The sequence below is a fragment of the Pyricularia grisea genome (genome assembly GCF_004355905.1).
Source record: "Pyricularia grisea strain NI907 chromosome Unknown Pyricularia_grisea_NI907_Scaffold_1, whole genome shotgun sequence".
Taxonomy (NCBI): Eukaryota; Fungi; Ascomycota; class Sordariomycetes; order Magnaporthales; family Pyriculariaceae; genus Pyricularia; species Pyricularia grisea.
Genome location: NW_022156716.1, coordinates 4,807,062 through 4,819,087, shown reverse-complemented (window position 1 = coordinate 4,819,087; position 12,026 = coordinate 4,807,062). Strand labels below are relative to the sequence as shown.

The window sequence follows — 12,026 nt, the reverse complement described above, 5'->3', positions numbered from 1 at the left end:
AAGGGGCCTCCTGGGAAGAGTGTCGCTACTAAATCGTAAATCCGGAAGAGTACCGACATCAGCTCTGTTTCTGGTTGATAGTTGCTTCTCTGCCGGATTTCAAGCCTCCAGTCGATATACTTTCTGCCAGTAAATTTGAAAAAGAAAATCAATGCTACCAGACGGCCTCATGAGCTTGAGAAGCGACGACGAAGAAAGTCTGCGGCCATTACCGCAAGATCAAACTTCCGATTCCGACGGTACTGATTCGAGTAGCGATGAGGCCGATGATGTGGAAGCAGACTCCAGGAGGTTCGAGCAAATCATCTCGGATCTTCGAGTTGGCGATCTTCGTCTCGACGAGCCAGAAAGGCTAGAGACATTCATGCACAACCACCAGTCGATTCTGAGCAAAACGACAAGCCCAGAGAATAAGACTCTGCTCCATTATCTGGCCGAGAAAGACATCTCGATGGTTTCGGTCCGTGGGATGAAAAGCCTGGTTCTTCGTCTTGTTCAGCTCGAAGCGGATCTTCTCGCCCAGAAAGATTGTGACGATAAAACGCCTTTGATGCGCGCCACCTCGTTGAGGAACCATGAACTTGCAGAAGCCATGGTCAAGGCCCATGGTGAAGTCGACAGAATCCTGAGGATCACGTACAAACTTGGCGGTAACTGTCTGCATGAAGCAATCAGGAACAAGTCCGCACCAAGGAGCCGCTCTAAGCCAGCTGCCCTAGATGACGACCTTGTCGATCTACTAGTTAGCAGAGCGAGTTTTGAGACACTGTGCGCCCAGGACCAATATGGCCTTTCCCCATTGCACCTAGCAGTGGACTACAGCCGATGCGACAAGTCCCAGCCTAGAATCGTTCGCAGTCTGGTAGAAAGATGTCCCGCTGCGCTGGATCTGAGAGACAACAAACAGTTGTCTCCATACAGATATCTCGAGGAAACCCAGAAGGCAGCAATGGAAAAGGCCCGAAAGAAATTGCTGAAAGAAGAAAAGCGGTCTGAGTACGGAAGCTCTGGTTCTGTCAAGAAGACGGGTAGTGTAAACCATCGAGGCGGGAGAGGGTCCCTTCGTGACAGGCCACATGGGAAATTTGAGGATGGCACTGGCGGATTGCAACCGTTGCGCGACTTGATCACACAGGCCGAAGCACCGCCAACCGGAAAGTATGGAACCGACACGATCATCTCCAGGGTTGCGTCCAAATCTTCCATGGCACCACCAGGTAACAAGGTCCTTGAGACTTCAGCAAACATGAAAGTGACAAGGCAGGGGCGGAGGAACAAGCTGTCCAAGGTGAAGCCAGACGAGGCAAGTGTGGTTGGGATCAAGAACTTCTTGAAACTTCACTACATGCGTACCAAAGGACACAGTGAGGTCGTCACCTTCTTATATGGCAATCGCGATGGTATGTGCTCGCCCATGCATCCTCAGGGCCGGACGAAGCCTAACAATATACAGCCCGTCAGATCAATTTTGATCTTTCAGAAGACGCTCTTGTAGTCCGAATGAATGATTTCAAAGACTTGAAATTCGAGGATGTTCTACAATACGTCGAGGTGGCCCGGCTCAAGGTCGAGGGGAAAACCTCAGCCAAAGACGCCACGGGGCGAACAGACTTGGAAGAGCTCTTTGGGTGGCTGAAAAAGCAGGGTGTTGGCAGGATTTTGACGGTCATCGTCGATGATCTTCATTCGCCGGCTCACAGTGACGAAGCCATTGAGACCTGTCTGGAGGGATTGGGTATAGAGACGTGGGACTGGAGAAAGAAAGACATTTGTTCGGAAGTAATCAAAGTGGTCGCTCCAGACGTAAGAGTTGTCCACCTTTACTGGGGAGGCAACAATGCCATTCTCAGAAGTTGGAGCTCTGTCGAAGGGCTGAGGAGCCTGCCTGCGCTAGAAAAAGTCTACATTTCCCTGGAACAGGTAAGCTCTGCATTCGACCCTCAAGAATAGCATTTCAAGTGCTTACCAGTGTCGTCAGGGCCTCGAGACAAATGCTCGCATGCGAGTAAACTTTGAAGCTTTCAAGAAACGCATTCAAGGCAACAACAGCCAGATTATGGTCTTTGAAAAGAAAACGCCCACTAGCGGCGTGACTGACATCCACGTTGACGACCACGGGCGTGATCGGCGTGGAGAACATCAATGGCTGAGGGTCATGGAGAATTTTAGCCTATTCCTCCGGAATGCCGTGGACAATGCCAACCTCAACGGCATAAAAGATACAACCGGTGGATTTTCAATGAAGCATGATATTAAAGTAGCGTTGATCGACGATGGGGTGGACATTGGCGACCCTCGCATCTCTGAATGTTTTGCTGAGGGTTACTCGTATGACGAGCGTGACGGCGATGGTGCTGATCGTGTCCACCCCTTTTATCGATCTAGTGGTGGGCATGGCACGGCAATGGCTAGTCTCATCTGTAAAATTTGCCCCAAGGTTCGTCTCTGGGTTTTCAGACTCAGGGAGCGTATCGTTGATGGTAATCGACAGCTTACGGCAAAGAGTGCCGCTGAGGTGGGTTCCAAATTCTCGATGGATCGATCAGGATTGTCCTTGCAAAGACTGACCAGATCGTCATAGGCCGTGAGACGTGCCATAGACAACAGTGTAGATGTCATATCGATGAGCTGGACGATCGAAAAGACCGAGTCCAACAAGAGTGACGTTGGAGAGCTTGAGAGAGCAATCGAAGACGCCGCCAAGAGCGATATTTTGATGTTCTGCTCAGCATCTGACCAGGGTATGAGGCGAGACAATACCTATCCTTACAGATGTCCAACAAAGAAGATCTTCAGGATAGGTGCAGCAAAGGCAACTGGGGCAGCGGACGAGTATGTCGGAGACCCCAATGCCGTTGATTTCTTGTTTCCTGGGCACAAGGTCGTAGAGGAGGATTCTGGGGATTCCAATGAGGCCAAGCAGAGAAGGGCGCTACCACGAGATCTAACCGGCAGCTCCGCCGCGACCGCTCTGGCTTCTGGGCTTGCTGCATTGATCCTATACTGCGTCCAGGTGGGGTGCGTGTTGAAAGCTCCTGGCAACAACCCGGAAGAAGCGGACTATGCCAATTTCGAAGCATTGAAAAGCCACGAGCGAATGAAGACGGCTCTGGAGCGGATCGGTACTACCAAGGAGAGCAACAATAAGTTCATCGAAGTGTGGAACAGATTTGAGAAAATCGTGAAAAAGGCTGAGGGAGAGCCTCAGGATTTCCGCATAGGTTTTATCGAAGAGTTGGCGGACGATTTGATGCGGACAGACTGAGGGTGGGATAAAATGAGAAGAGAGTGGAGAGAGAGACTGTGTGTATGTAAGTGTGAATTATGAAATGGCCGAGGAACGCAGGTCGAAAAGGGTGGGAACGATACACGGCAGGCGCATCCGCCACTGTTTAGTGATGTGGAGGGGGGTGATGTCTGGTTATTATGCGCTATGGTGGGGTTTCTCTGGGCGGTTTATGATTGCTACAAATTCAAGTAAATAGGTACCTACCTACCTACCTACCTAGGTAAGGTAGGTACATATCGACGCTTGGTGCAAGAGAGCCTCAAAGAGCGGTGTCTTAATGGTTGTGATAGACTTGTGATATTCATGTCTAAAGGGTCTATCATACAAGTGCCCAAAGATCCGACAGCTACTATACAGCTTAGGATTTCTTAGGCAGACAATGAAATTAGTACAAAGGAGAGAAGACACATGAACAGGCAGGAACCTAGGAGTCTCCATCCAACAGCTTTGCGCCGTCAAGATTGGCATTAGTTGCGCGAATATTGCTGCAAGTCTCTGGTCCCCCATTGACCTATTATGACAAACGCAGGGAATCCATACAGAGGCACACGGTCTATGAACAAACCACGTTTTTGAGGTGCATTAGCTAGTTTCGCTTCCGAGTTCTACAGCCCTGTCTCAACCATCATCTAGTCCAGGTTGCCAGGCTCCCAGCATCGCCCGATGCGGTTCTCTTTGGGGTTCAGGCAGATATCATCGTCAGCCACACCAGACGCCCCCTTCGGGGGCTTGCAGTAGGCCAGAGGTACGACCTTGGTATCCACAGAATCCATGCAGTCAAAGTTTCCATGGCGACGGTTGATTTTGTGCCTGTGACTCTTTCCATCCGGAAGACAGACGAAGAGGGTGTACTTCCAGGCGTCCTTGTCTTTAGGGACTCCCTCGGAATCACACTTGTCCCTGCCCTGGCAGTACGCCTTCACAATCTGGTCACTGGTGTAGTCTGTTTGAGATTGGTTTAGCGGGTCATCAACCAACAACATAGGCTGGTGCTCTTCTTTGTATTTGATATGTTGAGACTTACCTTTGTCATGGAGCAAGATATAGCCGCAGTAGGTAGCCCCACGCACACAGTGAGGGCCCGCTGGGGTGGTGCCATTGCCTGGAGTCTGCCCCTGCACCCCAAGGGCAGTGGCGAGGAGCAGAAGCGTTGCCTTGATACCGATCATCGTTATTGGAAGAGTTTGTAAGATGTGTAATACTGAAGAAATATGCTAGCAATGCTTTGATGCTGCAATATACAGCTGCATCAAGTCGACAGGCCCCTGATTTATATATTGAGCCTCTGGCGGCCTCAGAACTAAGCAATACAGCCTGCCTGAGAATATTTACTCCGAGATCTAATATCATTGTGAAAGTATACACACATTTACTGAGCTTGTGCTAGTGGTCGGTGCGATGCTTGCTCATGAGAAACCCTCCTCTGTGTCGTCTTTGCCTTTATTCCGGTGACGAGAATGTAATTCAAAATGCTTATAGTTCTGTGAACTTGTCAAAATTGAGCGAATAGTAGCCGCTTTTCCACAAACAATCAACGAGAATTAAATTAGTTTAGGGTGCTAATTTTCGGAAATACCGACTTTAGAACTTCTCTGTGCAACACAGAACCCCCGGAAAGTGTACAAAGACCCATCCATGAGAGCCATTGGTACATGGCGAACCGCGTTTTCGATGCAAGACTGTAACAGTTCAAGCAGTTAGTGAGCAAAAAAGCTGATGCACTACGAAGGATAAAGCTAATGAGTGATGTAAGATGATGGTTCGGATCTTGAGGAGTTTGATGGAACGCAAAACGTGTTTCACCAAAATGATATCGTGGTGCAGCGTTGACGTAGACTTAAGATATTATGTCTGGGCCAGCTGTCGAATATGGGTAGCAACGGCAGATTATGGCCGCGAGGCTTTGCTCAATGTATAAAATTGGGTAGAAGCTGTGACAGTTCACGTTAAAAAGCTACCGGCAGTTTGTTATTTAAGAGTCCGACTTCAAACGAATCAGACTTACTGCTTGTTGAAAAGGCCCCTTGTTCAGGATAAAATGCCGAAGGTGGAGTGAGAGTGGGGGCCGGTGACGGAAAAGTTAACCCCGCTGTAGCACAAGGAAAGGCTTCGGAGCACACCATCAACGTGCTGAACGTCCAATGTGCCCCGATATAGACGTCTAAAAGCAAGCATTCCAGTGGGTTGCTTGGAGATTTGGGACTATTACACAAATTTTGACCATAAGGTTATACCTTTACTCATACTTTATATCAATAAGGTATCCTGAGCAACGGCTTGCCTTGTACCTAGTCTAACTCTAGTCTTGGTCTTTGGTCACTGTAACTCCTTGACGCTGAAAGGGCTAAATTTTGCCATCGAATCAGCTTGCCGCAACAAAATAATTTCTCTCCCGGTCATCCGGAGACACCGCAACCATGAGCAACAGCAGGGTCGTCAAGATCGGCACCCGCCGGTCGCCACTTGCCATCAGGCAGGTAGAACATACGGTTGCACTTCTGCAAAAGGAGCACCCGGATATCAAATTCGAAGTGAACGCCATCGCCACTCAGGGAGACAAGGACAAGGTGTCACCACTGCCTTCAATGGGAAAGGGCATGTGGACCAACGAGCTCGAGGCAATGCTCACTACTGGCGAGGTCGACTTCATCGTCCACTGCCTCAAGGACATGCCGACTACCCTCCCGGATAACTGCGAGCTCGGCGCGGTCATGGAGCGTGAGGACCCGCGCGATGTCGTGGTCATCAAGCCCAAACATGTTCAGGCCGGCTGCAAGACCATTGGTGATTTGCCCAAAGGCAGTCTGGTTGGTACCAGCAGCCCAAGGAGATCGTCTCAGCTCAAGCGGTGGTACCCCGAGCTGCGTTTCCGGGACTACCGCGGCAACATCGACACGAGGTTGCGCAAGCTCGACGCCGAGGATGGCGAGTTCGACTGCATTATCTTGGCAGCCGCAGGCCTACACCGTATGGATCAACACTCGCGAATCGCGCAGTATCTCGACTCGACGACGGAAGGTGGTGGTGTCTTGCACGCCGTGGGACAGGGTGCTCTTGGGCTCGAGGTACGGAAGGGTGACAAGGAGACCTTGAAGGTGCTCGAGTGTCTGGTGCACATGCCGACGATGAAAGCCGGCTGGGCCGAGAGGACGGTCATGCGAACACTGGAGGGTGGATGCAGCGTTCCCATCGGCGTCGAGACATCATGGTTGGACGAGGGCAAAACGCTCAGGTTGAGGGCCACAGTAGTGGCTCTGGATGGGTCGGAGGCAGTAGATGCTGACGCGTCCGCCCCTGTCTCCAACCAGGAGGAAGCCGAGGCTCTCGGTAAGCAAGTATCACAGGTTTTGGTGGAGAGAGGAGCAAAGAAAATACTTGATGTCATCACCCAGACTCGCTTGGCACCGCCAGTGAAGACGGTAGCTGGAGCGGCGGCGTGAGACTGCACTGTACTCCCAAGCATGGCACAAGTTCTTAGTGTTACGGACACACAGAGAGATAGAACATCTGTAGGGCATTAGACAGGAGACAAAAGCAAGCTTAATGACAACGGCGAGCAAAAGACTCGGTCTAGATTTTGAACCCCTTCCCAGTAATGCTACATACAACCCAGGTAAATTGCACTTCAGAGCTGATTCCGGCAGCTCCATGAAGCAAAATCTAGCACAGCGGATGATATTGCTCAAGCAAGCTGCCGCATGACCCGTTTCAGCTTGCACCTTTGGACCATGTCTGACAATCAACTGTGCAGCACAGATTTAGTGCTCCTCGGCAGCATCAGTGAAAGCCTTGTAGGCCTCGGCATCCATAAGCTCATCCAGCTCCTTGACGCCCTGCTCGCCAACCTCGACCTTTGCAATCCAGCCACCGCCGTGGGAATCATCCTCGGGGACCTTGTTGATGGTACCGGGAGCCTCCTCAAGGACGTTGTTGACCTGAGTGACTCGGCACGAGATGGGGGAGTTGATGTCGGCAGCCGACTTGACCGATTCGACGGCGCCAATGGCATCGCCCTTGGAAATATCTTTGCCTATGTCGGGCAGCTCGACGTATACGACGTCGCCCAGGGCTTCGGCCGCATACTCAGAAATACCGATGACGCCAGTCTTCTTGTCGGCGCTGAGGTCAATCCATTCGTGGTCTTTGGTGTACTTGCGAATCGGGTCTGCATTGTATGGTAGAAGTATTCAGTCAGTCATCGAACATCAGAGATGATTGAAGCGGGCAAGGTCGTTGGCCCGCAAGGCACTCACTTATGGCAGTGACCGAAAACGGCCGAACCACATTCATTTTACCGACGGCCGGCGCCGGTCGCGGGGTCTTGGCGAGAATGGAAACTCCTACAGGCCTGGCAGCCCTCAGGCAGCGTGCAATTGAAGCCATGATGATATGTAAATTACTTGTGATGCAGCGAAATTTTTGTTTGTGAGGTCGGATGCACACTTTCCTGACTTCGAAAGCAGCGCCGAGATAGCTTTTACTTTACACGACCTGTCATGAAGGTTGTTCCGCGACGGGAAACCCTGGTACCATTGTGTGGTGGTCCGACCGACGGCGTAATCTTGGCAACAGCCAGATAACAAATTTGTCCGATAAGCGGCCAGAGCCGAGACGCAGATTAGGTAACAAAGTGGATGACTGTCCTTTGTTGGATTGCATTCGATTCAGGAAACCTAACAACAAAGAACTGGCCAATCAACACGTAGATTGATCGGCCCCGCGTTGAACCGATTTGACTTCAGCTAGGTCTAGGTCTGGTGCACAACATGTCCTCACTCCCATGCAAGCCATGACCTCTGGAAATTTGGTATTGATGCAAGCAAAGTACTCAAATACCTGCAGACCGCCTGAATGGTCACAAGAGCAGGTTATTCCCAGTAGACACAGAAAGAGAATTTATCTCCTTGTTTATGCCTCCGTTGGTGGGGTTTGGTTCATGCGAGTGAGAGAGTACGACGTTAGCAAGCAAATGTGGGGAGAAGGTGGCATTCAGTATGTTTTGGTGCTTATTCTTGTTTGGAACATTCCGATTGCTCTCGATCGGAATCGTATCGACTTGAAGATCGACAAAGATTATTTCGTTGTTCGAGCCGGCTAAACCAGTCATACTTATCCCCCTTTCCCACCAGCCGCATTGCGCTGCAGGTACGAAGATTTGTGTTTTGATCCTGCGTTGCCTAAGCAAGCTTCAACAGTAGACTTGTGGTGGCCGGACGCAAGAGTCAATAAGATCGCGTCCAAGTCGCGTCTTTGTTTGGGTTGCATGGAGTCTAGCAAGAAAAACAAAACCACCCCCCAGAATGCATGGTAGGTTGTAGGTAATAAAGTGAGATATGGATGTTTCCAGGTTGTGTCATTGTGTCGTTCTGGACTTTTGAGTGGTCGACGGTGGGGTAATTCATGACAGGCTCCATTAATTCTCCCGTTCCTCGCCCAGTGCCGTAAGCGCCAAACGGAGCCAGCCCTCACTCGCATCATCGTGGGACCCAGCTCTCAGCCCAGCGTTGACCACATTTGCAAGCCCAGAGTGTGTGTACCTAGATTTAGGTAAATCCTTGCCGTTTCTTTCTCACATGCGGCCCTATTTCTGAGTCTAGTCAATGTATCAGGCCCATTACACGACCCCGTGAACATTCCGAGATAATTGTTTCCCATCCTTTGCTCTAAAAATCAAATCTCACTCGGTTCCTTGTCAACGGGGCCCCTTTTCTTTTGGACGTTTGCTTTGTAACTCTAAGCGATTTCAGCTCGGTTCCCCTCGCGAGCATAGCACGGATCAAAAGCCACTCCTTCCTTTCCACCATTTTGCAACGGCCACTACCGATGCACTAGGCGGATGGAGTCCTCCGATTCTGCCATATGATCTGAACGACACAGGCGGTCAAGAGAAAGAAGAATAGGTTCAAACACCCGCTCTGGCATCGAATTAGAGACAGTGACGGTGCTCGTAGCACAAGGCTTCGTAGCAATAGGCCGTCGAAAGCCACGGATCGACGAGCGTTGTGATCGCAACTTTCCCCCCGATTTCGTCGACGACCTCGCCCTTCGAGCCTGACACATCTCAAGCCAATAGTGCTTGCTGCCCGCATTTTCGTCGCCGACCCACGAACGAGAAAATAGCGACAACATTGCCCATTGTCAGTCAACTTCGCATCAACCAGCGGCAGACCGTCGACTGCAGGAGCTACTGTAACCTGGTAGCCACCCCCAAATTTGACAACACCGCGCTGTCAGCCCAACCTGGATTCCTCGACACTTTCAGCAGGGTCTCCGGCCCAGTTTCACGACGCAGTAGACAGGATGGATACAGAACCCATGCCTATCGACGCCCACGAGGATACTCTCGGCGGCATTGAGGGTTCACCACACGTTGGCAGCAGTGCACAAATACGCGGCAGCGACCGTCGCCACGGACAATCACAATCGCTGGATCAGGGATTTGGTAGTCAAGTGCACCAGTCTCCACATACCGATGACATGGAAAGGTACAACACCCCACCGATCCCGCCGCCAGGACCGTCACTATCGAGACCAGCTTCAGGCCTCTCTGGAGGTTATCACAACGGCAACAGTAACGCCAACAACAACTCGGCCGATCACGTTTCTAGGGGGAGCGGCGCGCATGTCGAGTCTGGTTCAAATAGGGATACGGGGCGGAACCATGTGGTCATCAAGGTCGGAATGGTTGGCGATGCACAGATCGGCAAGACAAGTTTGATGGTCAAATACGTCGAGGGCAGCTGGGATGAGGACTATATCCAGACTCTTGGTGTCAACTTTATGGAGAAGACCATCAGCATCCGCAACACGGAAATCACATTCAGCATTTGGGATCTTGGCGGCCAGCGCGAGTTCGTCAACATGCTTCCGCTGGTTTGCAACGATGCTGTTGCTATCCTCTTCATGTTCGACCTTACGCGAAAGAGCACTCTCAACAGCATCAAGGAGTGGTATCGCCAGGGAAGGGGGTTTAACAAGACAGCCATTCCGATATTGGTTGGTACCAAGTACGACCATTTCGTAAACTTTCCCAGGGAAGACCAAGAGGAAATTTCGAACCAAGTAGGCAACCCCCATACATTCTTTGATGTCTTGACTATGCTATCACTCTGCCTAAGGCTAACGTTCTCTTCTCAAGGCACGCCGGTTCGCAAAGGCCATGCGAGCATCGTTGATCTTCAGCAGTACAAGCCACAGTATCAATGTGCAAAAGGTTTGTTAGACCTAACTGACCAAAACATCTCCAAAGGGTTACTTGCAGATGATCTGACGCATTCCAACCTCTTAGATTTTCAAGATTGTGCTCTCCAAGGCCTTTGATCTCAAGTGCACCATCCCAGAGATTGAGAATGTTGGAGAGCCCCTACTTCTTTACCAATCTTGCTGAGGATCATACGCACCCTTACAAAGTGGGTTGCATGCCTGGAGCCTCCTTCAAGAACCGCTGTCGGCATTCTTATGAAAACCGACTAAACCAAGGCAATATTATCCATGTTCAGGAACATGATCATGAAAGTAACAAACAAATGATTCCGGCTACATGGTACGCATCAGCAATAGTCTGCTGATACTATCTGCTCTGTATTCGATATTTGGAGAACACGATAAGGTTCTCCGCCCGAGTCTGCTTCACATTGCGAGCTTACAGACTGCAGTCATCAGCCTGCAGTTTGACATTACATACCACCACCATTACATCAAAAAACAAACAAGAACACCGCTCGCTCACATTTTCCTTTGTTGATCTCCAACAAAATGCTATACTCACCAGTCTGCACTCTACAACACAGTCTCCTTACTCGATTCTTCGTAGTTAAGATTTTTATTATATTGACGGAAGAAAACATCCGTACCGGACGAATCCCGGAGACCATTCACTCTTTCAGCCAACAAACTCTCCTATCTTCTGTTTCATTTATGTTTTGGACGTTTTGGCGCGGATATCGAATTTTCAAACCCCCCAAATTGAGGGAAACGGATGGGAAGGGGAATTTCCGCTGGGTATTACGTATTCCTTTTTTGTTCTTGTTCTCCGTTTCTTTACTTCACTGTTTATACATGTAATCATCTAAACATTTCAATAAGACCTCGTGGTCCAACCTAATTTCAGGCCACGAAACCGCCCTAACAGGTTCGCACACGCTGCTGTCAGTTATTCCGGAAGCGATGGGAACCTTCGCAATCCGGCTTGTCACTTGTACGACTAGCGGTGTTTATAAGGCAGTCTCGAACGCTGATATTGAAGTTTGCTCAGGGTGCCTAAAGGCACCTCGATATGTACGAAGAGGTTAGTAGGCGCTTTGCGAATCGAAAACTAATTCCCCAAGCATCTATCTACCCATTTACAATTGACGCAAGACTCGATTGGATACATACCTGCTGCTGTACATCAGTTTCAGCAAAGATGGGTGAGTGGATGCCCACCCAGGCAGGTACATTAGGTGCCTATCCTGAATAGAATGCAGTGTCATATCCACCTTACATAAAATCAAGTAGAAGAATAAATCGGTATACATGCCAGGCAGCTGGCGCTCTGAACAATGGTAAGGTAGGTAGGTAGTTTAACTTTACAATGGCCCCACAGAACTTCAACTCATTAAGCGCGACGCGACTGCCTTCTTGACCCAATCCACCAGATTCTGCCCCACACAACCCCGCAGTCTGGTTGCCTAGCTCGACGTCAAGGTGTTGGTCTGGAGCTGCCGAGCTCCTTGGGAATAGATGATGTTCACATCCC

At 50.2% G+C, this 12,026-nt stretch overlaps 5 protein-coding genes across 5 annotated transcripts; 3 read left to right on the top strand and 2 right to left on the bottom strand.

Moving 5' to 3' along the window:
- The first annotated feature begins 60 nt into the window (after positions 1-60).
- On the top strand, positions 61-3,695 carry PgNI_01467 (uncharacterized protein). Its single transcript, XM_031121538.1, has 4 exons — positions 61-1,400; positions 1,454-1,920; positions 1,979-2,515; positions 2,582-3,695. Exons 1-4 carry the CDS (start codon positions 152-154, stop codon positions 3,263-3,265), a joined length of 2,937 nt encoding a protein of 978 aa, XP_030987565.1. The 5' UTR covers positions 61-151; the 3' UTR covers positions 3,266-3,695.
- Positions 3,696-3,918: 223 nt separating this feature from the next.
- PgNI_01466 (uncharacterized protein) lies at positions 3,919-4,600 on the bottom strand (the record flags this gene model as incomplete). The annotated part of the gene is made up of 2 exons (XM_031121537.1): positions 4,314-4,600; positions 3,919-4,232 (listed from the first exon to the last, which is right to left on the bottom strand). The coding sequence occupies exons 1-2, from the start codon at positions 4,456-4,458 to the stop codon at positions 3,919-3,921; spliced, it is 459 nt and encodes a 152-aa protein (XP_030987564.1). The 5' UTR covers positions 4,459-4,600.
- Positions 4,601-5,445: 845 nt separating this feature from the next.
- PgNI_01464 (uncharacterized protein) lies at positions 5,446-7,776 on the bottom strand. The gene is made up of 2 exons (XM_031121535.1): positions 7,543-7,776; positions 5,446-7,454 (listed from the first exon to the last, which is right to left on the bottom strand). Exons 1-2 carry the CDS (start codon positions 7,670-7,672, stop codon positions 7,048-7,050), a joined length of 537 nt encoding a protein of 178 aa, XP_030987566.1. The 5' UTR covers positions 7,673-7,776; the 3' UTR covers positions 5,446-7,047.
- Positions 5,707-6,729, top strand: PgNI_01465 (uncharacterized protein; the record flags this gene model as incomplete). Its single annotated transcript, XM_031121536.1, has 1 exon — positions 5,707-6,729. One exon carries the CDS (start codon positions 5,707-5,709, stop codon positions 6,727-6,729), a length of 1,023 nt encoding a protein of 340 aa, XP_030987567.1.
- Positions 7,777-8,776: 1,000 nt separating the features above from the next.
- Positions 8,777-11,374, top strand: PgNI_01463 (uncharacterized protein). Its single transcript, XM_031121534.1, has 3 exons — positions 8,777-10,351; positions 10,428-10,502; positions 10,578-11,374. The coding sequence occupies exons 1-3, from the start codon at positions 9,590-9,592 to the stop codon at positions 10,674-10,676; spliced, it is 936 nt and encodes a 311-aa protein (XP_030987569.1). The 5' UTR covers positions 8,777-9,589; the 3' UTR covers positions 10,677-11,374.
- Positions 11,375-12,026: the final 652 nt, after the last annotated feature.